Genomic DNA, 25,860 nt, shown 5'->3' with positions numbered 1-25,860 from the left:
GGTTCTTGATTTCCGGTTAGGTTACATTGTACTATGCTTAACCTGATCTGTTTCACTAGGAGAGGTGGCCGAATTCCGGCACTTGAAGATTTCTGGAGTAGCTAACCCCTTTGAAAAGGTATAAGCTAGTGATAGCAGGTAAGTATTTATTTATTAAAATGAATTTTACTTAAAAAATTTGTTTTAAACTGACAGCATGTTCCATACTAACAAAAAGTTGGTTCATATGAACCTTCCTAGAATTCAAAAAAGCAGTGCAGAGTTCAATGAGACTAGCTCATTCTTAATTGCTCAATTCAAGTTATCATATCCCTAAAAAGTAGAGTCACTCTGTTTAGATCCGTTTGTTGGTAAGTCCGCATAAAAGATTGTAATCTTTTGTAGAGAAATTCGTACATGTTTTTCTAGCAATTTGATTGAACCTTTAAATATGCAATGTCCTTAAAGTGTAGATGTGCAAGATTTTCATGTGACCCACAAATTTATGAGTTTTTAGTTTAAACCTGTTAATTGTATTAGCTCGGCTGTTTTCTGAGGTATTTTCATAGCCAGCTCGCTGTCCGGCGTCCGCCATCCGGCGTCATGCTTAAACCTTGACATTGGCTCTAAAATCAAAGTGCTTTCACCTACAACTTTGAAACCTCATATGTACCCTTACGAACATCTAGTTCCTGCGGCAACTATTAGCGGCTAAGTTGCCGCAATGTTGCGGCTCAGTTGCCGCTACAAGTTGCCGCTTTGTAGCCGCTCGGTAGTATTTTGTATGCAAATGAGCTTTCTGGCTACTAGTTGCGGCTCGGTTGCCGCTACTAGTTCTGGCTATGTTGCCGCTGATAGTTCTGACTCTGCTCTGGCTACTAGTTGCGGCTCAGTTGCCGCTACGAGTTGCCGCTTTGTAGCCGCAAGGTAGTATTTTGTATGCAAATGAGCTTTCTGGCTACTAGTTGTGGCTTGGTTGCCGCTACTAGTTCTGGCTATGTTGCCGCAGTAGTTCTGACTCAGCTCTGGCTACTAGTTGCGGCTCGGTTGCTGCTACTAGTTGCGGCTATGTTGCCGCTACTAGTTGCGGCTCTGTTGCCGCTACTAGTTGCGGCTATGTTGCCGCTATGTTGCCGCTACTAGTTCTGGCTGTGCTCTGGCAACTTGTTCGGGCTATGTTGCCGCTACTAGTTTTGGCTATGGTCTATTGTGAAAGTGACCTTTGACCTAGTGACCCCAATTTCAATAGGGGTCATCTGAAGTCCAAGGCCAATGAACTGGTCTACCGACAGACATCCAACAAAAAAAAACAATATACCCCCTCTTCTTCGGGGGGGGGGGGGGGGGGGGGGGATAATAATTAACAATTTGCATGATATATACACTTCAAAGCAGATGCACAATTCCTCACAATTTTCCCTTGGGGTTATTTAGGTATAGACCTGACCATTGTATTCTATCAAGTACTGACTGATGATTGCAATCCTTGACAGTCACGAACATATATGAACCTACAATACCATATTATTATAATTTGCAAAGCAATGCATTTTCTACTAAGAGAAATTTGTGTTATTTGCTCTAGTTAATAACAACAAATTACATTCATTTTAATTTAACACTTTTTATTAAAGAAAAACATTCTTATACAGAGATGAGCATTAAAACATTTTCAAAATATTGATTAATTTGCTCAATTAAATCATCTATATATTGAGAGAGCCCAAACAATTAGAAAAATCTCAGAATTAGACCATTTAAAGAGCAACAATCCAAGTGGATTGAGGCTCATGTTCATTTCACATATTTTGATCTTAAAAGTGAGCGAGTCCTTTTTTGGGTATGAACTTTTTTGGGTATGAACAATCAAATTTAATATTTCAATAGTGAAGTTTTTTATTTCCCAAACCATGCTTTTTCATTATTATACAACAATTGAAACTTTATTAATCACCACAACTTACTAACAATGACTGTAACTCTTCGCCAGTAACTTCTTTTTATGTCCCCCACTATAGTAGTGGGGGACATATTGTTTTTGCCCTGTCTGTCTGTTGGTCTGTTGGTCTGTCTGTCTGTTTGCGCCAACTTTAACATTTTGCAATAACTTTTGCTATATTGAAGATAGCAACTTCATATTTGGCATGCATGTGTATCTCATGAAGCTGCACATTTTGAGTGGTGAAAGGTCAAGGTCAAGGTCATCCTTCAAGGTCAGAGGTCAAATATATGTGGCCAAAATCGCTAATTTTATGAATACTTTTGCAATATTGAAGATAGCAACTTGATATTTGGCATGCATGTGTATCTCATGGAGCTGCACATTTTGAGTGGTGAAAGGTCAAGGTCAAGGTCATCCTTCAAGGTCAGAGGTCAATTATATGTGACCAAAATCGTTCATTTTATGAATACTTTTGCAATATCAGGGGTTTTTTTTACTAAGAAAGTGACGCCGATATTCGGCGCCTTCCCCTACCAGAATTTTTCCCCTAAAAATACCATTTCCCCTCCAAAAATATAATTTTTCACCAAAATATATTTTACCCTCAAAGAAATATTTTTTTTTTCTTTTGGGAAGTCGACGCTTATCCTATTTGTACCATGTACAACGATCTCGCTCTCTCTCTCTCTCCCGACGAACACTCAAATCTCGGAATCACAGTGATTCTATATATAGCTCTTAAATTACGTCATGGAAACCGGGCAACTAATCGTATTAATCATGTGACTATTTTACTGGATTCCGGTCTTGCGCGAGAAGGGTGTTTCGTCAATTAATTCTGGAAACCAGTCGAATTTTCATCCGGGTTATGTGAAAGCCAAGATATAAACGTTAAAACAGAAAAAAGTCTCACAATTGGCGTTCATACACGAACAAAATAAAACGTTCGGACTCGGAAAATATTAATTGTGTTGACGTATTTTTTAAGAATGAATCATCAAAAACCGTTGAAACCCAGCAGGATTCGGAGGTACATGTAATTAACATCGATTAATACTGTCGGATTATTGTGAAAGTGAAAGTAGACAATCGGCAGCTGCCGCACCTTTCCCTTCCAATACTGTAGCAGATCTAGATCGTCAACCCATTCATCATGAAATTGAAATCACAATATTGACATCGTTCCCCGGCCCAAGTTGAAAACATTTCCCATTATAAATCTACCCCTGCAACTTTATCTAGGACTTTGACTTTAATATCATACTTGTTCATGTGTTCATGACTCTTTTTCTAAAAAAAACCCTGAAGTCTGTAGGTGAGTTATAGACATTGAAATGAACAGTTTTTATTTTTTCCCCAAATATGTCTCTTTCGCGCTCGATTTTCCCCTTTTACCCAGCGTCCAGCGTCTTCCCCTTTTTCTAAAAAAAACCCCTGAATATTGAAGATAGCAACTTGATATTTGGCATGCATGTGCATCTCATGGAGCTGCTCATTTTGAGTGGTGAAAGGTCAAGGTCAAGGTCATCCTTCAAGGTCAGAGGTCAAATATATGTGGCCCAAATCGCTTATTTTATGAATACTTTTGCAATATTGAAGATAGCAACTTGATATTTGGCATGCATGTGTATCTCATGGAGCTGCACATTTTGAGTGGTGAAAGGTCAAGGTCAAGGTCATCCTTCACAAGGTCAAGGTCATCCTACAATGTCAAACATCATATAGGGGGACATTGTGTTTCACAAACACATCTTGTTGTTTGTCAGATTCTTCAGCCATTTTGAATTTTTGTCTGATGACATCATCAGTGATGTCATGACATCATACACAATATGATGTCATTCTACAATTGTGCCATTCTATTGACAAAGAAAATGTTCTGGCTACCTTCTTGCTACTAAGAGCCACTAGTGGCTACTATAAGCCTTTTGTGTTTTCAAGATTAATATTAAAGTATTGGTTGTGGCTACCATCTGGCACATAATTGCACTTTTTTATACCAGAATATGTTATGGCAATCTTCTGGCTACTATGAGCCGCTAGCTGCTACTAATGGCTACTTTCTGGCTAGTAGTTGCGGCTAAAAAAAAGGTAGCGGAATTGTAGCCGCAACATTGCGGCTACATAGCGGCAACCTTTTCATTTCTGTAAGGGTAGCTATACCTTAATGAGTTATACATGCCACATCAATTTTTGGGTCACAAGGTCAAAGGTCAAGGTCACTGTGACCTCTAATATTCTTCTGACAAGCTTTCATTAATTCAAAACTGCACCCACAGCCGAGCGTTGGCACCCTCTATGCGGTGCTCTTGTTTCCTGCGTTATTGGCCCTTAAACATTATACACTTCAACACCGTTATTTCGAAGTCGTCGGGACCGTTAAAAAAACTTCGGATTAACGATAATTCGAAATAAACATTTGACAGAAGACTTCTTTAATTCTGTAAAAAATGAAACGTTGAGGAATTCGCATGGTTCGGTTACACGCTTACTGAAAAGCGTAAACTAGTCAGATAGCAATAGATTTCCACCTGTAACAAACGGAGGAGTAAAACGATTATTTTTCTTGTTTTTAGTTTTGTCTCATTACAGAACATATAAAATATAATGAATAGCACAAATTATCAGACATACATACATATTAATACATTTTCGGAACTTAATAAAAAAAATAACTTATATGCGATATCTCTCTGAACACCGGCGTTCGCGCAGACGACAAAGATGTAATTATCGGCTTTTGACGAGCCACGACAAAGGTGTGAAATAACGCTCAGTATTTTGCAGTTTTGACGTCGGATTAAAGATTGTTAATAAGGTGCGAATTATAGTGTTGGGACCGACCGAATCACTTCGAATTAACGATTTCTTCGGTTTAACGAAGTTCGGATTAACAATGAAATTTTACATTAAACAAAGAAGAACCAATATCGGGACCCGAAAAATACTTCGAAATAACGGTGACTTCGGATTATCGGTGTTCGAAATAACGGTGTTGAAGTGTACATACTGCAATATTATTTGCGGTGCTAACTTAAAAGGTAATGAAGATATTCAAGTGATTTTCTCAATGTTGGGATAGAGAAGCAAAATGAATAGTGCATATCCAGACATGTCTTCTAAATCATTTGCCTCCTTCGATTATAACAATTGTTTTACTGTTTGCAGGTTCCGAGCCTATCTGTGAGCACATTGGAATCGTGAAAGTTGCTCAGTGCATGATAAACCCCTATGACGCTTGCGCGTAAGATACAATGTTCTTTATTCGTATGAATTTTTATTTGTAGACCAGGACTTGTTTTCACCACCCCCTTCACCAACCCATTCTTAATATAAAGAATAGACTAAGAACGAATAAATCATAATTGAGAGTTGGAATAGATGCATGTTATCAATAATCTGTTTGTTATAATCACAATGATCTATAAGAACGATGTAATTCAATGAGTGGAATGTCAAGTCAGGCTCAAGAACTAACGTTTTAAGAATATTCTTTATGCTTGGACTTAAGTCATAATTCTTAGACCTAAGTCTATGAATTAGTTGATGAATACAGGCCTGGGAATCATACCACAGAGAAGGCTTATTTTTATTATCAACTGCTTTTTTTAACGTTAATGTTGATAAAGAGACACTGTAAATCAAACCATAATGATTGTGTGAGCGTTGTAGAAACCTTTTCAGGGACATAACATTTTGATGTCGCTTTATCTTGTTATTCTCCAATTTGCATGAAGCCTCTCGTCATTTTAAAAAGTAAATGTTGTGTGTTTTCATGTTTTCATATTCAGAATAGTTTACTCACAGATATATTAGGTAACAACTTTCCTTTATAAATATTCATTTTGACAGGCATTGTTCAGGGTCAAGATCATGCTTAATGCACTCAGATATAAAAGTTCAAATCTTTTTGTTACATCTGGCTCAATGCAGTATGTGGGTGTATAAATCACATTCAGTGGTCTGATTCCCACATATGTTAACCTCTGTATGTATTCCACACATGTTTTCCCCTGGTTTCAACATATGTTTTACTCTAGTTTCCAAAAAAAACTTTCCTCTGGTTTCCACATATGTATTGTTCAGGTTTCCATGTATGTTTCTTCTGGTTGCAATATATGTTTTCATCTAGTTTCAACATATGTTAACTTCTGGTTTCCACATATGGTTTCCTCTGGTTTCAACAATTGTTTTACTCTGGTTTTAACAATTGTTTTACTCTGGTTTCTACATAAGTTTAGCTCTGGTCTCCATATATGTTTTCCTCTGGTTTCCACATGTTTTCCTCTGGTTTTCACATATGCTTTCCTCTGGTTTTCACACATGTTTTCCTCTAGTTTCAATGAATGTTTTCCTTTAATTTCCACATCTTTTCTTCTGGTTTCCACATATGTTTTCCTCTGGTTTCCATGCATTTTTTTATTTTGGTTTCCACACATCTGTTTTTCTCTGGTTTCCACAATTGTTTTAATCTGGTTTTCATATATATATGTTTTCTACTGGTTTCCACATATGTTTTCTTCTGATATCCACATATGTTTTTTTCTGGTTTCCACACATGTATTCTTCTGGTTTTCAATGTTGTTTTCATTTCATTTTTACATATGTTTTCTCCTTGTTTACACATATGTTTTCTTCTGGTTTTCACATATGTTTTCCTCTAGTTTCCACGTATGTGGTTTCCATATATATATGTTTTCTACTGGTTTCCACATATGTTTTCTTCTGATATCAACATATGTTTTCTTCTGGTTTCCACACATGTATTCTTCTGGTTTTCAATGTTGTTTTTGTTTCATTTTTCACATATGTTTTCTCCTTGTTTATACATATGTTTTCTCCTGGTTTTCACATATGTTTTCCTCTAGTTTCCACGTATGTTTTACTCTGGTTTTCATATAGTTTTTCTTCTGGTTTCCACATATGTTTACTTCTGGTCTCTGCTTATGTTTTCCTCTAGTTTCCACACATAATTTACTCTGGTTTACACATATATATTCTTCTTGTTTCAACATATGTCTCCTTCTGGTTTCCACATGTTTTCTTCTGGTTTCTTCATGTGTTTTATTCTGGTTTCCACTTATGTTTTCTTATGGTTTAAACACATATTTTACTCTAGTTTCTTCTTGTTTTTTCATTAGCAAGATGTATCAGGACACAAATCCCCCACAGAGTAATGAAATAAATGCCGTATGCATATGGAAACCTCTTTGAGAAAATTCATGTTTGTTTAGGTTTGACGCCTGTGCATGGGAGAACATGAAGCGAGATTGTGAAGACAAGGTGGATGTTAAAAGAGAGCTGCAGATAGCCTACAGGAGAATGTACAACACAGAACTTGCGGATTGCCTGTCAGGTAGGAGGAGGGAAGGGTTCAAATGAGCTTCGTTATGGGAAAACTGGGCTTTATGTATGTGCGTCACATGGCTAATGAGGGACGACACTTTTGGTTTTTATTGTATTTTCCATTTAAGGAAGTCTCTTCTAAAAAGAAAAAAGAAACCATTTTTGCATATTGTGTCATCCCTGATTAGCCTTTTCGTACTTCAAGGCTGATCTTGGATGACACTTTAGGCACATGCATTACGTCCAGTTTTGTCAGAACGCAGCTCAAATTGTTTTCACCATTGGAGCCATGACGGTTAAAAGCCTTCATCTGAAAGTCCCATTTTTATGCCCCCGGATCGAAAGATCAGGGGTATATTGTTTTTGGCCTGTCTGTCATTGTATGTGTGTTTCCCAAAACTTTAACCAAAACTTTAACCTTGGTCATAACTTTTGCAATATTCAAGATAGCAATTTGATATTGGGCATGCAAGTGTATCACATGGAGCTGCACATTTTGAGTGTTGTAAGGTCAAGGTCATCCTTCAAGGTCAAAGGTAAAAAAAACAAGTTCAAAAACTTTAACCAAAACTTTAACCTTCTTCATAACTTTTGCAATATTGAAAATAGCAACTTGATATTTTGCATGCATGTGTATCTCATGGAGCTGCAAATTTTGAGTGGTGAAAAGTTAAGGTCATCCTTCAAGGTCAAAGGTCAAATTTATGGCTTCAAAGCGGCGCAATAGGGGGCATTGTGTTTCTGACAAACACATCTCTTCAAATTAATCATGAAGAATAGAATGAATGTCAGATTTGATTTGTGGTTTTCATTGGCTGAATGTTCGTGTATGCTACCATGATTGGTCGCTTCTTTTATTCAACTTTTTGCTTTAATATCCAGTTTAGATAAAATGTTTTTATATAACTGTTTGAAGCAGCTGTACAAATCCCGTAACTGATTTTTTTAACTTCAAGTTTCCATTATGTATCGGAATAAAACAGGTACAAGCATTTATATTGGCCACTATTTAACTTTGAAACTTATTTTAAAGCTCAGATTGATTTTGCAAGGTTGACAATAAGTTGAGACGGACAAACAGTGAAAAAAAGTATTTTATTTCATTTCCAGGCAATTGTACCAGTCGCTTGTACGATCTTTTCTACAACACCACTAGTCTTTACAAGCCATATGCATATACCCGATTGTACATGGCAGCCCTGACCAAGACTGAAGCCTGCACGTATGTATCTAGAAAGATTTTTAAGTACAATATTTTTTGTAGAAGTTTTTATGAACTTCAGAATTTATCTTGCCCATTAATATCATTGTTAGACAATAGGGTTATCTTTTTATGTCCCCCACTACTTTTGCAATATTGAAGATAGAAACTTCATATTTGGCATGTATTTGTATCTCATGGAGCTGCACATTTTGAGTGGTAAAAGGTCAAGGTCATGGTCATCCTTCAAGGTCAAAGGTTAAATATATGGGTCAAAATCGCTCATTTAATGTCACTTTTGCAATATTGAAGCTAGCAACTTGATATTTGACATGCATGTGTATCTCATGGAGCTGCACATTTTAAGTGGTGAAAGGTCTAGGTCAAGGTCATTTTTCAAGGTCAAATATATATATGGGGACATAGTGTTTCACAAACACATTGCTTGTTTATTTTACATGTAGTTGTAACCTTGTTAATTTTCTATCACCTGCAGCAAAGTACCCTTTGACTAATTTTCATAAAAGTTAGTAACACCTGCTCAACGTCAAGGTCATACTTCTAGGTAAAATGTTTAAGCCTCTATTTCCATTACTATTCCATATACCCTTTACTCCTTGATTGATTTTAATCAAACAATGACAAAATTTAAAGGTCATTTGGGCAATATTCAGAGATCATGAGTCAGTAATGCAGACTCAAAACAAAGGTCAACATTTTTTCAATGTCAATATAATCTTAGCGGAGGATATAGCTGTCTCTTGGACTCCGTTGTTTGGTATAGATTACATGCTCTTTATCTATCTTTTAAATTACGGTACTACTCATTGCTTAATGTTTCAAGATAATAAACAAAACATTGTAATGCATTCAACATGTACAACTTAATACCTTTTTCTGTCAGTCTTTTCTTAATTGCCTGTCTGGTGGTCCTGAAATTCATTTGTACTTGCCTTTTGTCTGAAAATGTCATAATTTTGACTCGCAAAATATTCACTTGTAAATATGGACATGTCTTTTAATAATTGACCGGGCGTTTTTGCCAGTTTTGGAAAGACTGGTATTTGAAATGAATATATACCATATTCATCCTTAAAAACTTTTCCTGCCTTACAAATACTTCACCTAATGTATCAGAAAATATAAGCGTGAATCAAGTAATAGCGCGCCCCACCCCCATTTTTTGATGCCAAAGGCTAATAGAGCCGTGAATAAATGATTTTTTACTTGACAAACCTACTGAAATATATCCTTGTTAATTTTATTTTGGTATATTTTAGTGTTAATCTTAATAGTAGTTTGTTAAAAGTTGTTAAACTGGTTGTTTCAATTTAAACTTCATTGTATGTTCCAAAACTCACACCTGCAAGTTAGCATAATTATGTCTTTTTTTGTACTTAGACATTTCAAGTTAATGTTTACATGCAAACTTCCCTTGATTTCAATAACTACTGTGGCAATAAAACTTAACATTTTTGATCACGGTCCATGTGAACAGGCACTGTCCATGAATGAAAACCGCGACCAGCTTTATATCAGGATTATGCCACCTTTTGTACTAACAAACGTCAGGTTTAGGATTTTGCAAAATAAATTTATGTTGAGGTTTGCATTCAATATTATATTCAGATAAGTTTTCAGGTAACATGTTAAGATTTCTGTACCATCAACAGGTATTCATGATCATGATCAACTCATTATTTATATTTACAGTATATGATTTAATTTCAATATATGCTGTAATGGTATTATGTATTGTAATTGTTAAACGACCTGAAGTCTGACATGCAATTAAGCAGAATGACGACCATTTTGTACTTACAAAATGTAGGCTAAGGCTTATGTTTGCTAATCAACAAATTTGGATTGCATTGACCAACTTTGAAGAAACTTAAGATGCCAGTTGGGTCAAGTCAATTGTTCTAAAAATAGATACATAATTGCTTTTAACTAACATCCGTTAGGTGGATGTTAGTGGCTTATAGTTGTCTTTGCAGAAAGAACAACTGCTATGAAATATGAAATATAACACTGTTACGCAAAGTGAAGCAGCTATCCGAAGTAAACACGTATTTTGAGAGCAAAAATTTTTTTTTGGTGCAATGCTGTTATTAGATTTATACATATCTGAACACAAAACTATTAGTTGTTATGGCAGAAGAATCCATCTCTTATCTCTTAGCCTTTAATGACAGGCAAAACGCAGAACGTGATGTTCTCTGGCAGTCTAGCATATTGATGATATATACCCCACTATTTCCAGAGTGTACGCATACCTCCGTAGCAATGCTATCGCACACCTGACAGGTCATTCACCAGAATGTGATGTCGAACGTTTCCTGCAACAGAACCTGGATGTTTACCTACAGACTCAGAACCAGTCTGAATGCAATTGTGTGTAAAACTTTTGAAATCGGTTAAACTACCCAAATTTAGTTCAAATTAGAAAAATAGCAAGTGGATTCTTTTTCCCACAAATACTCTGATCGGAGGTATGATTAAGTGACATATAATTTGTGCATGGATCGCATTGAAGATGGCCGACCAGCTGGAAGCCATCTTAGATTTATGTACATTTTAAGGGAAGGAAGATTTGTTTAAAATACACCTGGTCCTGTATTCATTAAATACCTAACTGATTTTTGTTCCTAAGTTGTGCTATATATCCAATATTGTGCTAATTTCAGAATGTAAGAACATTGATAATTGTACCCATGATTACTTTTTTACACATTCGAATGTCAATATTCGTATCTGAAAGATATAAGGCATTTTGAGTTTTCCCTTTTTAGATTTGTTAATATTGGTCCTTATAAACAGTTTATGTATAATCTTGTTTCAAATTTGACTGTTAGGTGTTAATTATTTAATTGTTTCATTATGTTGAATTAACCAAACATTATCTAAATAGTTCATTATCTTGCAATATGTAAACGTTAGTGTTGGTCCAGACAAAATACTTATTAAATAATTGTCGTCTTTCTTCTTCAGACTGGGACACTGACTACTGTGGCAATGTGGGGCCAATCATGCTGATGAAATGTCTCGATTATTATGACACTGGGGATCTTTGCAGGTAAGAACTAGTAGGACAAAATCAGACTGTGTGTTTTGGGATAATTGTTTGTTTATTTTTATAAGCTCCACTTCGACAAAGTGCTCAATAGGTGTGCTTTTTTGCGGTTCTATTCAGCATCTGTGACTGTGTGTCTTGTGTTGTGAATTGATTACTTTTTGTTTCCAACGGCATATCCTATAAAACTGCTCTGGTGGAAGGATTTTCTTAAAACTTAAAAGAAATGATCCTTTTGGGACCCTCTATCAAAGCTGTTCACATGGTTTCAGTCCGCTGCGTTTGTTAATCATCAGGCTTTACGCTTTTTTATGTGTCAACTTAAAATATCTGTTAAAATGAATAACTCAGATATTAAATTTTTTGTATGTAACACCTTATAGTGATACTTTTATCAAGTTTGTGTATTTTATGTCCCTGGGTTTAAAAATGTCCATCACCATATAGCAAAATAACTGATAAATATTCATTTCTAAAACAAAAAGGCAAGGAGTCGCAGTATTTTGCATGTAACATTGTAAAGAGGTCCTGTACCAAATGTGTTAAAATCCTGGCCGTTGGGTCAGAATTGGCCCGGTCCTTGGGAGATTCCAAGGTTATTTAAATCATGCTCATTGGGGACAAAGCAAAAATGCCTAACCTTAGGGTGACTTGTTGCCCCTATGTGTATGGTGAAACTTTAAATAATCTTCCACATCTAACCGCAAGACCCGGAGATTTTGGTATTTCGCATGTAATATACATGTAGCATTGTGGTCCTCTTCGATCATGCCCCTACGGTCAAAATTGGTTCTGCCCTAGGGGCTATCAATTTTGTTTTAATGAGGAGAAGTGCAATGCACAATAACCATAACCCTACCTTTCTTAAATAAGAGTTATAGCCCTTTGTTGTTTTTGTGTGAAGTAGCTTTTCAGGGCTATACCTCAGACCCTATACACGATTTCAACATGAAACTTCATGGGCGTATACATATAAATGAGAAGAAGTGCCATGCACAAGAACCATAATCCTACATTTTCTTAAATAAGAGTTTTTGCCCTTTGTTGTTTTTGTATGATGTAACTTTTCAGGGCTACATCTCAAAAACAATCAAGATTTCAACATAAAACTTCATGGATGTATAGGTAGCAATGCGAAGAATTGCCTTGCACAAGAACCATAACCCTACACTTTCTTAAATATGAGTTATTGCCCTTTGTTGTTTTGTATGATGTAACTTTTCAGTGCTCTATCTCATATACGCTACAAGATTTCAACAGGAAAGTTTATTGATGCATAGATATTAATACGGATAATTACAATCTATAAAAACAATTTCCCTACACTTAATTATTATTTTTAGGATTATATCGTGTATCAAGGGATTTGCACTGATCCATATACAAACAAAATATTTGGAGGGGGGTTTCAATTCAACAAATTTGCTTGTTTGCTTTATATAGTTTAAACTTTAAGCTTGAACAAATCTTATTTGAAACTGTTGTAGCTACTAAAGAAATGGAAATGGCTATTGCAAACCTGTGTAGTCTATTAAAATCCCTACAATCGTAATTTAAATGTTTGTCTTGTTCTTTACAACATTATTTCTGCACTGACAGTGTTTTAACATTGAATGTCAAAACTGTTTCACAGGTTTGAAGAGTGTGTGAAGGAAAGGAGGTCAATTTCTGTATTCAATCAGTGCTTGATGATAAACGATGATGAGGTGATGACAAGAGTCAGGAATACATTCATGCGTCTACGGAATGGAAGTGTGCTGAAAACCTGTGGTAAGATTTAAGCCCCAAAACAAAGATGACGATAAATTTATCTAATTATTCATGCAATTTGCAATATCAGCACATATTTGTTTCATATCAAATGATATTTTTAATCAAAGTAAACCAAGACATGTTATAACCTTATGAATTAGAAATTTACCCTTATATAAATCTACAACTCGAATCTAGTCAGAAAGGTATTTAATTCAATGGAACTTTCTAAGGGACTACAAATGTATAAAAAAAAACGTATCTAAGTGGTAAAGGGTTAAAACCTTTTGAAATCAAGTTTAAGCTTATTCATTTTACTGATGATAAAAGATAAATCATAGTGATGAGACCCAATATGATTTCCTAATGTTTAACCCTTTTCCACTTAGATAGGCTGCATTTCCAACCCTAAGATACTAATGAGCAGCAAACAGCATAAAACCTTAACAGACTGCGAGTTATTGGTTTTATATTGTTTGCACACAGCCAGCCATTTTCACTTTGCTTCTGCCTGAGAAAGGGTTAACTAGTGGTAGACAGGCTGTTTTCAGGCCATTATGTTAAACATAATGGACATATGTTAAGGCCCCATATTTAACAACAATATCTGAGACTGAAGTCTTGGAACAAAGAATATTCTTTGACTGTAATGTTCTTTAACTGTCTCATAGTTGAGTCTAACTTAGCATTAAACACTTCTAATTACATCAATCTTCAAATGCTTCTAATAACACCAATCTTCAAATTCTTCTTATTACACCAACCTGCAAACACATCTAATTACACCAAACTTTATTTAAAGCGAATTAATAAGAACAAAAGCATTTACAGCAGCCTCCACGTATTCAAACTGTGTTTTCTTGCTTGTAAGTTGTTTGTTTTCTCTTAAGTCTTTCCCCCATAAGAAGCAAAGTAAAAAAAGGCTTTTGCAACCAGCATAAAACCAGAACAGCCTGCGAGTAACTCGCAGTCAATTCAGGTTTTATGATGTTTGCTGCTGATCAGTATCTTAGGGTTGGGAATTGAGCCTTTAAAACTTGAATCTAGTAAGAAAGGTCTTTAATTAAATTTAACTTTCTAAGGGACCACACATGCCTCAAAATACGTATCTAAGTGTTAAAAGGTTAAGTCTAAGAATGTGTTGGTATATATGCGCTATATGGTCTTCATAATAACTTATCTAATAAATAACTGGTAAGAAAATATTTTCTTTCATGTACTTACAGGTTCAACAGTGGTGAATCCTTGTTCTGTAGACTATTTCACTGTCGCACGAGATACGACATGCAGCAAATACTGGCAGTATAATCTAACACAAAATTGCAGGTGAAATTGCATTATATTATGTTATTATATTTTATTTAATAATCTTTGCAATTTTTAGCTCACCTGAGCACAACATGCTCATGGTGAGCTTTTGTGATCGTCTTTTGTCCGTCGTGCGTCGTCCGTCGTGCGTCATGCGGCGTCAGCATTTTGCCTTGTGAACACTCTAGAGGCCACACTTATTTTTCGATCTTCATGAAACTTGGTCAGAACATTTGTCCCATTGATACCTCGACTGAGTTCGAAACTGGGTCATGCTGGGTCAAAATATAGGTCACTAGGTCAAAAGAAAGAAAAACCAAGTGAACACTGTAGAAGTCAAATTTTATTCATAATCTTCATGTTACTTTGTCAAAATGTTTGTCTAAATGATATGTTGGTTGAGTTCAAAAATGGTTCCGGTCCGTTGAAAAGCATGGCCGTCAGGGGGCGGTGTAGTATTCCTTATATGGCTTTAGAGAAACCTTGTGAACATTCTAGAAGTCACAATTTTTTTTAAATCATAATGAAACTTGGTCAAAACATTGGTTTCATTGATATCTCGAACGAGTTTGAAAATGGTTTAGATCGGTGAAAAAACATGGCCGCCAGGGGGCGGGGAAGTTTTCTCTATACGTATATTGTGGAAACATGTTAACACTCTAGAAGTCACATTTTTGGTCCAATCTTCATGAAATTTGGTCAGAACATATGTTTTTTGGACATGACGGTTGAGTTCGAAAATGGTTTGGATAGGTAAAAAAACATGGCCGCCAGGGGGGGGGGGGTCATTTTCCTTATATTTATATTGTAAAAAAAGCTTTTGAACACTCTAGAAGTCACATTTTTTGCCTAATCATCATAATTGTTTTCTTAACATCGATTTTATAGATATCTCGGACGAGTTGGAAAATGGTCATGATGGGTGGAAAAAAATGCCCGCCAGGGGATTGGGCAGTTTTCTCTTTATGTATATAGTGAAAACATGTGAACAGTCTAGAAAACACATTTTTTACCCAATCTTCATGAAATTTGGTCAGAACATTTGTTCTCTGGATACGACAGTTGAGTTCGAAAATGGTTTGGATCAGTTAAAAAACATGGCCGCCAGGGGGGGGGGGGGGGTCTTTTTCTTTATATTTATATAGTAAAAAGCTTGTGAACACTCTAGGTTCCTGATTTTCTGGCAGTTTTGTCTGAGCTTTCCACTTCCTTCCTACTGGTTTACCTCTTCCAGACATTTTGTGATGCTTTTGTTATATAACTAAGAAATATCTCTGCAGATGAATGTAGATTTTTAATTTCTATTTTTTTCTGTAGGTTTAAGCCTTGGAATCCAATGCCAGAAAGGAAGTGATCTCATAACTTTCAATTTATAGAATGGGCAGTAACTCTTCCTCAGGAATTTGAGAGAACTCTTTATTCATCAACATACTAGTATGCTCAATATACTCTCCCTTGAAGAGTCCACATTTCTGCTAAAATAAACTAGGTTTTATTGTTTAATACAATAACCCACATTATCAAAGATTTGTGTTGTAAAATGGATTTATTGATTTTTTAATTGGAAATATAATTGCAAGGTGAGTCTGAAAATAGTTCATGTTTGTTTACGCAAGGCTCTCAGGGGAGTGGTAGTTTTTGTGTATGTCTACAGTTGTTTATAGTGAAACATTGTGAATACTTTTAGTCACATTTTTAGTTCAATCTGAATGACATTTGCTGAGTGAAAATATTGTTATCATATCTTGATTTAGTTTACTCAATTAGTTTTAATAATATTATCTTCAAACATGGTGTCAATCTTTATGAGCATAATATTTTGTGCTCGTGGTGAACTTTTGTGAACTTTTTGTCAATTGTCTGTCTTCCGTTGTGCATCATGAATATTTGCCTTGTTAACACTGTAGCGAACACATTTATTGTCGGATCTTCATGAAACTGTGTCAGAAGATTTGTCCTAATGATATCTTGGACGAGTTCAAAAATGGTTTAGGTTTGTTGAAAAACATGGCCGCCAGGGGGCCATTTGTTGTTCATTCTTAATGAAACTTGGTTACAACATTTGTCTTATTGATATCTTGAGCTGCAAAAACAGGTCATTTCTTTTTATATCAGGTGAGCGACTTTGGGCCTTTCAGGCCCTCTTGTTTATATTTTTAAGATAATTGACAAAAACTGAGAAGGCTCTCTGACCCCCAAGAAATTACTGATATATGTTATCTGATATCTGCAAAATGAACAATCTAACATACAATCTTGCATTCTTATACATCACTGATTTTTCCAGAAATATATTGACCGTGCTCTGTGAAAAGGGGAATTAAATGCATGTGCGAAAAGTGTTGTCCTAGATTAATTTATACAGTCCGCACAGGCTAATCAGGGACAACCCTTTCTGCTGTTAAGATAATCTTCATTTAGAGAAAGTCTCTTCTTTAGTAAAAATTCAGTTAAGGTAGAAAGTGTCGTCCCTGATTAGCCTGTGTGGACTGCACAGGCTAATCTGGGACAAGACTTACTTCACATGCATTAAACCCCCTTTTCACAGAACACGACCATTTAAAGTATTCAAGACTAAGTTTTTTCCCCTTTCAGCAATTACCAGAATTTCTTGGGCTGCATCAATCTGTACTCCCTGATGTACAATTCACAACCATGTGGCTACAAACAACTACATTTTTTGCTTGGTACTTGGGTTTATAACCAGACAGGGCAGCGGCCAAAAGTCTGTGAGTATTGGGTAGGGTAGAAACATGCAAAATACGATTAAGTTTGTAAAATGATTGTAATATACACCTTGCAACATGAAACATTTAAACTTGCTTGTTCTGTTCGTTATGATATGTAGTTGTGCATGTAAAGTTGTTAATATTCTAATAAAAATTTTCTTAGACAAACTTTTGTTTCTATTTAATGGGAAAATGCCATCTTTATTAATATCTATGTATATAACATTTGTATTATGAACTTAAATAACAATGAGTAAAGATTAACTTAATATGTGACGTTAATACTATAGGGCAATACTGCACCATTTAGTTTCCTATCCTTTCTGTTATGATACCTTTTAAAATGATGACAAGGACTTATTGCAGTTTTGTGTCACTTTAAGGGGACCTTTATAGGTGGCTTTTAGCAATGATCTCTGCTTGTACTGACAGTTATTTTTGTTTTGCAATCAATATTAAACTTAAGGGTTATATGCCTATAAAATAAACTTTAAGTTTTATTTGTCATAACCAAAGACCCCATATGACTCATGTTATTATAATACCATATGGTCTTATGAATAAATAAAAAAGAGCTGAGCTCTGGGAAATTGGGGTTTATGACATTTTTTTTGTTTAAAGGAAGTCTCCACGAAGCAAAAACCCAGTTAAGGAGGAAAGTGTCATCCCTGATAAGCCTGTGCACACTGCACAGGCTAATCTGGGATGACACTTAACGCACATGCATTTAACCCTGTTTTCCCAAAACGAGGCTTAAACGTTATTTGCTGTGTGCTGTAAATGTAACATCATATGCCAGGTGGGGGAGTAGAACTCATGACGTCAGATAATCAGACAAAACTTGAAGCGAGTACAGACGGCCATGAGGTGTCATTCTTTGTGCAGACAACTGCAGATTTAAAGAACTGGGACTTTGTGATAGCCTTCTCAATGGTCAGAACAAGGAGGCAGTTGATGGTAGTAGAGGTATATCTCTTGTAAGCTCATCTATTTTTTGAAAAAAAAAAGAGCTATTGTCATCACCTTGGCGTCGGCGTCCGGTTAAGTTTTGAGTTTAGGTCCTTTTTTCTCATAAAGTATCAATGCTATTGCATTCAAACTTGGTACACTTACTAACTATCATGAGAGGACTCGGCAAGCAAAGTTAGATAACTCTGGCTTGCATTTTGACAGAATTGTGTGCCCTTTTATACTTAGAAAATTGAAAATTTTGGTTAAGTTTTGTGTTTAGGTCCATTTTATTCGTTAAGTATCAAAGCTATTGCTTTCATACTTGCAACACTTACTAACTATAATAAGGGGACTGTGCAGGCAAAGTTATGTAACTCTGACTGGCATTTTGACAGATTTATGTGCCCTTTTTATACTTAGAAAATTGAAAATTTGGTTAAGTTTTGTGTTTAGGTCCACTTTTTTCCTAAAGTATCAAAGCTATTGCTTTCATACTTGCAACACTTACTAACTATCATAAGGGAACTGTGCAGGCAAAGTTATGTAACTCCGACTGGCATTTGGACGGAATTATGGGCCCTTTATACTTGAACATTTGGTTAAGTTTTGCGTTTTGGTCCACTTTACCCCTTAAGTATCATAGATATTGCTTTCATACTTGGAACACTCGCAAACTATCATAAGGGGACAGTAAAGGACAAGTTGCATAACTCTGGTTGCCATTTTTACGGAATTATAGCCCTTTTTTGACTTAGTAACTTTGAATATATGGTTACATTTTGTGTTTAGATCCACTTTACTTCTGAAGTATCAAGGCTATTGCTTTTAAACTTCAAATACTTTCATGCTATCATGAGGGTACTGTACCTGGCAAGTTGAATTTTAACATGACCTTTGAATGACCTTGACCCTCAAGGTCAAATTATTAAATTTTGCTAAAATTGCCATAACTTCTTTATTTATGATTAGATTCGATTGATACTTTGACAAAACAACTCTTACCTGACATACCACAATAGACTCCACCCAATCCATCCCTACGCCTGCCGCCCCCGAATCCCCCCTCAATCCCCCCATTATTTTTTTTTATAATTAAAGATCATCTAATACATGACCACCACACCCTCACACTATACCCCCCCCCCCCCCCCACCCCCCACCCCAAAAAATTAATTTTTATGCCCCCGGTAGGGTGGCATATAGCAGTTGAACTGTCCGTCAGTATGTCCGTCCGACCGAAAAAAACTTTAACATTGGCCATAACTTGTTCAGTTTTGAAGATAGCAACTTGATTTTTGGCATGCATGTGTATCTCATGGAGTTGCACATTTTGAGTGGTGAAAGGTCAAGGTCATCCTTCAAGATCAAATGTCAAATTTATGGTGTCTGTCCGTCCGAAAACTTTAACATTGGCCATAACTTTTTCAATATTGGCCATAACTTGTTCAGTTTTAAAGATAGCAACTTGATATTTGGCATGCATGTGTATCAAAGGTAAAAAAAAATCAAAGTGGCGCAATAGGGGTCATTGTGTTTCTGACAAACACATCTCTTGTTTTTTCCAAACATGGTAAAAAAACACAATTTTTATTTATTTTTTATTTTTTTGAAATACTGTCCAACCATCCCACCCAAGAACCCCCCCCCCCCCCCCAATTTAAAAAAAAAAAAAGAATTCATTTTTTTGCATTTTTGGAAGATAATGTAATAAATGCTCACACCCCCACACTATACACCCCTCTCCACTCCACCCCTCCCTCCTTTGTGATTGAAATTGAGATAGGTCCCTACACCTTTAAAAAGAAAAATAGACGAGCGGTCTGCATCCGCAAGGCGGTGCTCTTGTTAATTCTTTATAGCTTAGGTAGGCATTTTGAATCGTTTGAAGTCCCTTAAAAATTTGAATTTAATTAAAGAATTTTCTTACCAGATCTAATATTTATGCCCTTGAAGGGTGGCATATAGTTTCTTAACTGTCCGTCAGTCCGTCCGTCGGTCTGTCTGTCCGTCCGAAAACTTTAACATTGGTCATAACTTTTGCAATACTGAAGATAGCAACTTGATATTTAGCATACATGTGTAACTCAAGGAGCTGCACATTTTAAGTGGTGAAAGTTCAAGGTCATCCTTCAAGGTCAAATGTCAAATATATGGCGTCAGTCCGTCCGTCCGAAAACTTTAACTTTGGTTATAACTTGTGCAATATTGATGATAGCAACTTGATATTTGGCATGCATATGTATCTCATGAAGCTGCACATTTTGAGTGGTGAAAGGTTAAGGTCATCCTTCAAGGTCAAAGGTCAAATATATGGCTTCAAAGCAGCGCAGAAGAAGGCGTTGTGTTTCTTACAAACAAATCTCTTGTTAAAGGCTTCATTTTAAATCCTAAGATACAAATGAGCAGCACACAACATAAAACCTGAGAGTGGATCACAGGCTGTTCTGATTTTATGCTGGTTGCATCTAGCAATGCCCACTTTGTGTAGGATGTGACACTAATTGTCATTTCATATTTATGTTGTCCTTTAAAGAAGCAGGTGTATATTATTTTACAGCTGTCTGTTGGTCTGTGGGTCAGTCAGTAGACTATTATTTTTCTTCTGAACAATATCCAGAGAAGGTTGTAACCTACAATCATTCAAATTGGAATAATGGTAAATTTGGAGAAAATGAATATGCCTGTTGATTTTAAAGGCAAAAGGTCAATAGCTTGTTACAGTAAAATTGTTTCAGCACACTATCTTGATAATGCCTGACCTATAATCATGCTAATTGGTATAATGATTACTTGAGTGAAAGGGAAGATACCTGTTGATTTTGAGGTCCAAGTGGAATTGGTTACAGGAATGGTACAATATTTTAAAACATTTTTACCTACAATCTTTTTTTAGCTCACCTGAGCACAATGTGTTCATGGTGAGCTTTTGTGATCGCTTTTTATCCGTCTTGTGTCGTCCGTCTAGAGTGCCTTGTTAACACTCTAGAGGCCGCATTTATTTCCAGTCTTCATGATATTTGGTAAGAAGATTGGTCTCAATGATATCTTGGATGAGTTCCAAAATGGTTACGTTTGCTTTAAAAACATGGCTGCCAATGGGCCGGGCATTTTTCCTTATATGGCTTTAGTAAAACCTTGTTAACACTCTAGAGGCCAGATATTCCAATCTTCATGAAACTTGGTAAGAAGATTTATCACAAAATATCTTGGATGAGCTCGAAAATGATGCCAATTGGTTGAAAAGCATTTTTCCTTATATGGTTATAGTAAAACCTTGTTAACACTCTAGAGGCCACATTTAAGTCTAATCTTAATGAAATTTGGTCAGAAGACTGGTCTCAATGATATATTGGGTGAGTTCGAAAATGGTAACGTTTGCTTTAAAAACATGGCTGCCAAGGGGCGAGGCGTTTTTCCTTAAATGGCTTTATATGGCAAAAGTAAAAACTTGTTAACACTCTAGAGGCCACATTTATTGTACAATCTTCATGAAACTCGGTCAGAGATTTATCCCAATACATGTAATATCTTAGACCAGTTCGAAAATGATGCCAGTTGGTTGAAAAACATGGCCGCCAGGGGGCGGAGCATTTTTCCTATATGGCTATAGTAAAACCTTGTTTAAACTCTAGAGGCCACATTTATTTACCAAACATCATGAAACTTGGTCTGCAGATTTGTCCCAATTATCTTGGACAAGTTTGAAAATGGTTCAGGTTGCTTTAAAAACATGGCCATCAGGGCATTTTTTCTTATATGGCTTTAGTAAAACCTTAATAACACTCTGGAGACCACATTTTTTGTCCAATCTTCATGAAACTTGGTCAGTAGATTTGTCCCAATGATATCTTGGATGAGTTTTAAAATGATTCGGGTTGGTTAAAAAACATGGCTGCAAAGGGGGCGGCGCATTTTTCCTTATATAGCTATAGTTAACTTGTTAGCTTTTTAACGCTCTAGAGGCCAAATTTATTATCCGATCATCATGAAACTTGGTCTGAAGATTTGTCCCATGATTAAAAATGGTTTCGGTTTCTTGAAAATCATGGCCGCCAGGGGGCAGGTCATTTTTCCTTGTATGGTTATATTTGGCTTTTGTAAACTTGTTAACACTCTAGAGGCTACATTTATTGTTCGATCTTCATGAAACTTGGTCAGAAGATTCATCCTAAATATATCTTGGACGAGGTTGAAAATGGTTGTGGTTGGTTTAAAAACATGGCCAACAGGGAGCGGGGCATTTTTCCTTATAGGGCTATAGTAAAACCTTGTTTACACTCTAGTTAAATATTCTTGAAGTTTAATGTGGTAATATTTATTTGGCAGAATAAACCGAGAAAAAATTGTTCATTGCTTGAATTGTTTGAATTCCAATCATTAATGCACACTTAATTACTCCAACTGACCCTTATCAGCTGCCAGAGTACCAATCAATGCACATCTCTGAGTGAACCTTGTTGTTCTAGTTTTAGATCAGCAAATTGATACCTTGTTATGCTATTAATTTGATATCTGGCACCATAGATAAGAGAAGATATAATTTTTGAGGCACACAGTTTATTGATGAGGTCTGATTTTTTCGGCGTAGCTGTTTAACGTCACTTTTGACCTTAGGTGACCTTTAGGTTACATTCATGAAAATGCCCGCGGCTACCCACGAATGAATACACTTCATTTAGTCCATTGGCTGATTTGAGAATACTACCAGAACATTGGAAACATGGTCGCGTCTTTCAAACACTGTTTTACTGCGTGTTCAGCATGAAACAATTTTATCTCTTATGAAAAGGCATGATAGATAGAGCAGTTTTACACTCAACTCTTCACATCAATACAATTTGTGCGTAGATTCTACACCTTCGTCAGTTCGCAGTTAGTGTGTGTGAATGTCAGAGTTTATATACAGGTCATCGCTGCGTCTTCACGACTACCTTATGTGCTGACCGGAGTTCGCGGCCAGTAAAATAATCGTTATATAATCAAGATGCTATAGCGTCAACTAGGTAAACTGGAATTTTCTTTAGACCAGAAAGATGTTAAATGAAGATATCCAGCGATATAATTATGGTATGTCAATAATAGATTCAAAATGTGTTTTCAACAATACCATGATAAATATTATTTTTAATTAATTTTACAAGAATTATTCCACCATATTGACTAATGTATTAAGCATGAGCGCGATGATTCTCGATACTGTTAATACTTGAATCAAATAGCAATGCTGACAAACCACTAAAACAGGTTTGTTCGAAGAACGCGCGTATAAATATTGAAAATACGTACGCATATTTCGCGTGTGGCCGGTGGACTGATATGTTTTAATTTCACTTCCATTATTCTTTTGGTTTTCTGTTTTGTATCTATAGGTTTATGACCAGCAATATGTAATAATGTAAAAAAAAGCTGCAAAAACTCCGCGTAACATCTAGTACTGCGTGTGATGCAGCTAAGAACTGCACAGAAAAAGGCATTCGCTATCCTTGATCACATTCATTGAACTCTTTACCTTTCATAAACTCCAACCACAATCAACCCCGTATATCTTTTTTTAAAGATATTTATTGTTTGTGATAATATCAAAGATTTGTGTTTTAAAACGAATTTATTTATTTTTAATTTATAATATAATTGCAAGGTGAGTCTGAAAATAGTTCATGTTTGTTTAAAAAAAGGCTCTCTGGGGATGATAGTTTTTTTGTATGTCTACAGTAGTGTATAGTGAAACATTGTGAAGGTTTTAGTCACAGTTTTAGTTCAATCTGAATGACACTTGCAGAGTACAAATGTTCTTATTTTGTTATCATATCTTGATTTAGTTTACTCAATTAGTTTTAATAATATCATCTTCAAACATGGTGACATTTTTTATGAACATAATATATTTTGCTCATGGTGAACTTTTGTGATCACCTTTTGTCAATTGTATGTCTTCCATTGTGCGTCATGAATATTTGACTCGTTAACACTGTAGAGGCAACATTAATTGTCGGATCTTCATGAAACTTTGTCAGAAGATTTGTCCCAATAATATCTTGGACGAGTTTGAAAATTGTTCCGGTCCTTTGAAACACATGGCCACTTTGGGCCATTGGTTGTTCATTCTTCATGAAACTAAGTTAGAACATTTGTTCTATTGATATCTCAGGCTGCAAAGAACATGTCATTTCTTTTTATCTCATTTGAGCGTCTTTAGGTCTTTCTGGCCCTCTTGTTTCATTAACCAGGTTTTCCGAAGGAAAAAACTGGTTATTAGATTGGCGAATGCGGGCGGGCTGGCTGGCTGGCTGGCGGGCTGGCGGGCGGGCGGAACAAGCTTGTCCGGGCCATAACTATGTCGTTCATTGTCAGATTTTAAAATCATTTGGCACATTTGTTCACCATTATTGGACGGTGTGTCGCGCGAAATAATTACGTCGATATCTCCTAGGTCAAGGTCACAATTTGAGTTCAAAGGTCAAAAATGGCCATAAATGAGCTTGTCCTTGCCATAACTATGTCATTCATTGTGAGATTTTAAAATCATTTGGCACATTTGTTCACCATCATGGGACGGTGTGTCGCACGAAAGAATCACATCAATATCTCCAATATCAAGGTCGCCACGACTAAAAATAGATTTTTTTTAAAAACAAACTTACAAAGGGGGTTAATTTTGTTTGTTCATTTCAAAAGTTCAGTTTGAGTTTTCTCCCTTTATCAGATTTTTTTTTCACAATGAAAACCTGGTTTTGTGACAATTTTGTCCCTTGTTTTAAAGCATATATTGCATACATACATGCATATCATTTGCAAACTAAGGTTTAAACAAATTATACAGAAATATGCCTTATAATGTTTAAGACCTTGGTTTGTAACATTTCTATCAGTGAGAACAGTATATCTTCTGTTATTTATAATCAATGATGTTATAAGATTAAAAGATTGACCTACAATCTTGCAAATTGGTATGATGATTTTTTTTAAGAACCGAAAGAAGCCTTGTGATGTTGAGGTCACCATGTTAAAGGTCAAGGTCACATGAGTTTGTATCTAGAAATTGGTTTCTGAGTGGCTTGTTACAGGACTTTGGTTTTCTACGCTTATCTTGAGAATACTTTGACCTCTTATCATGCTTATTGGTTTGGTGGTCACTAGGGTGGAAAGATAGATGCCTATTAAGTTTGCAATTATCATGTCAAAGGCCAAGATCACAGGGACATTTATCCTGAAATTGGTTTCTGCACTATATCGAGGGAATGCTTCACATATGATCCTCTGAGTTGCTTTGCTGTTTTTTTTATTAAAGAAATACGGCTTTATAGTTTGTGGTTAACAGGTTAAAGATCAAGCTCACAAGGATTGTAACATAAACATTGTTCATACACAATACCTAGAGCATACTTTGGATCATAAAAATTAGTATGCTGGTGAGTCTTGATGAAGAATGATTTCTAATGAGTTTAAAAAAGTGATATAAGGTCATGGTCAAATGGAAAACTGTGTGGAAGTTTGATGACATTCATGAATTACAAATTTTGTGATTTATTGTCCCCTACTGGTTTCACTGGAGGGGACTTACAGTTTGCGCTCTGTGTGT

At 35.8% G+C, this 25,860-nt stretch overlaps 1 protein-coding gene across 1 annotated transcript in view; it reads left to right on the top strand.

The window, feature by feature from the left end:
• Positions 1-25,860, top strand: part of LOC127840633 (uncharacterized) — a 317,893-nt gene that overhangs the window by 230,258 nt on the left and 61,775 nt on the right. The window contains exons 111-119 of the mRNA XM_052369044.1: positions 5,090-5,165; positions 7,156-7,277; positions 8,378-8,489; positions 10,732-10,862; positions 11,460-11,544; positions 13,175-13,311; positions 14,520-14,619; positions 17,197-17,330; positions 18,130-18,296. Coding sequence (XP_052225004.1) covers positions 5,090-5,165; positions 7,156-7,277; positions 8,378-8,489; positions 10,732-10,862; positions 11,460-11,544; positions 13,175-13,311; positions 14,520-14,619; positions 17,197-17,330; positions 18,130-18,296 — 1,064 coding nt within the window. The remainder of the gene's footprint in view (positions 1-5,089; positions 5,166-7,155; positions 7,278-8,377; positions 8,490-10,731; positions 10,863-11,459; positions 11,545-13,174; positions 13,312-14,519; positions 14,620-17,196; positions 17,331-18,129; positions 18,297-25,860) is intronic.

The sequence above is a fragment of the Dreissena polymorpha genome, chromosome 8, assembly GCF_020536995.1.
Source record: "Dreissena polymorpha isolate Duluth1 chromosome 8, UMN_Dpol_1.0, whole genome shotgun sequence".
Taxonomy (NCBI): domain Eukaryota; kingdom Metazoa; phylum Mollusca; class Bivalvia; order Myida; family Dreissenidae; genus Dreissena; species Dreissena polymorpha.
Note: the sequence above shows the minus strand (reverse complement) of the source record. Positions and strands in the feature narration are given on the sequence as shown.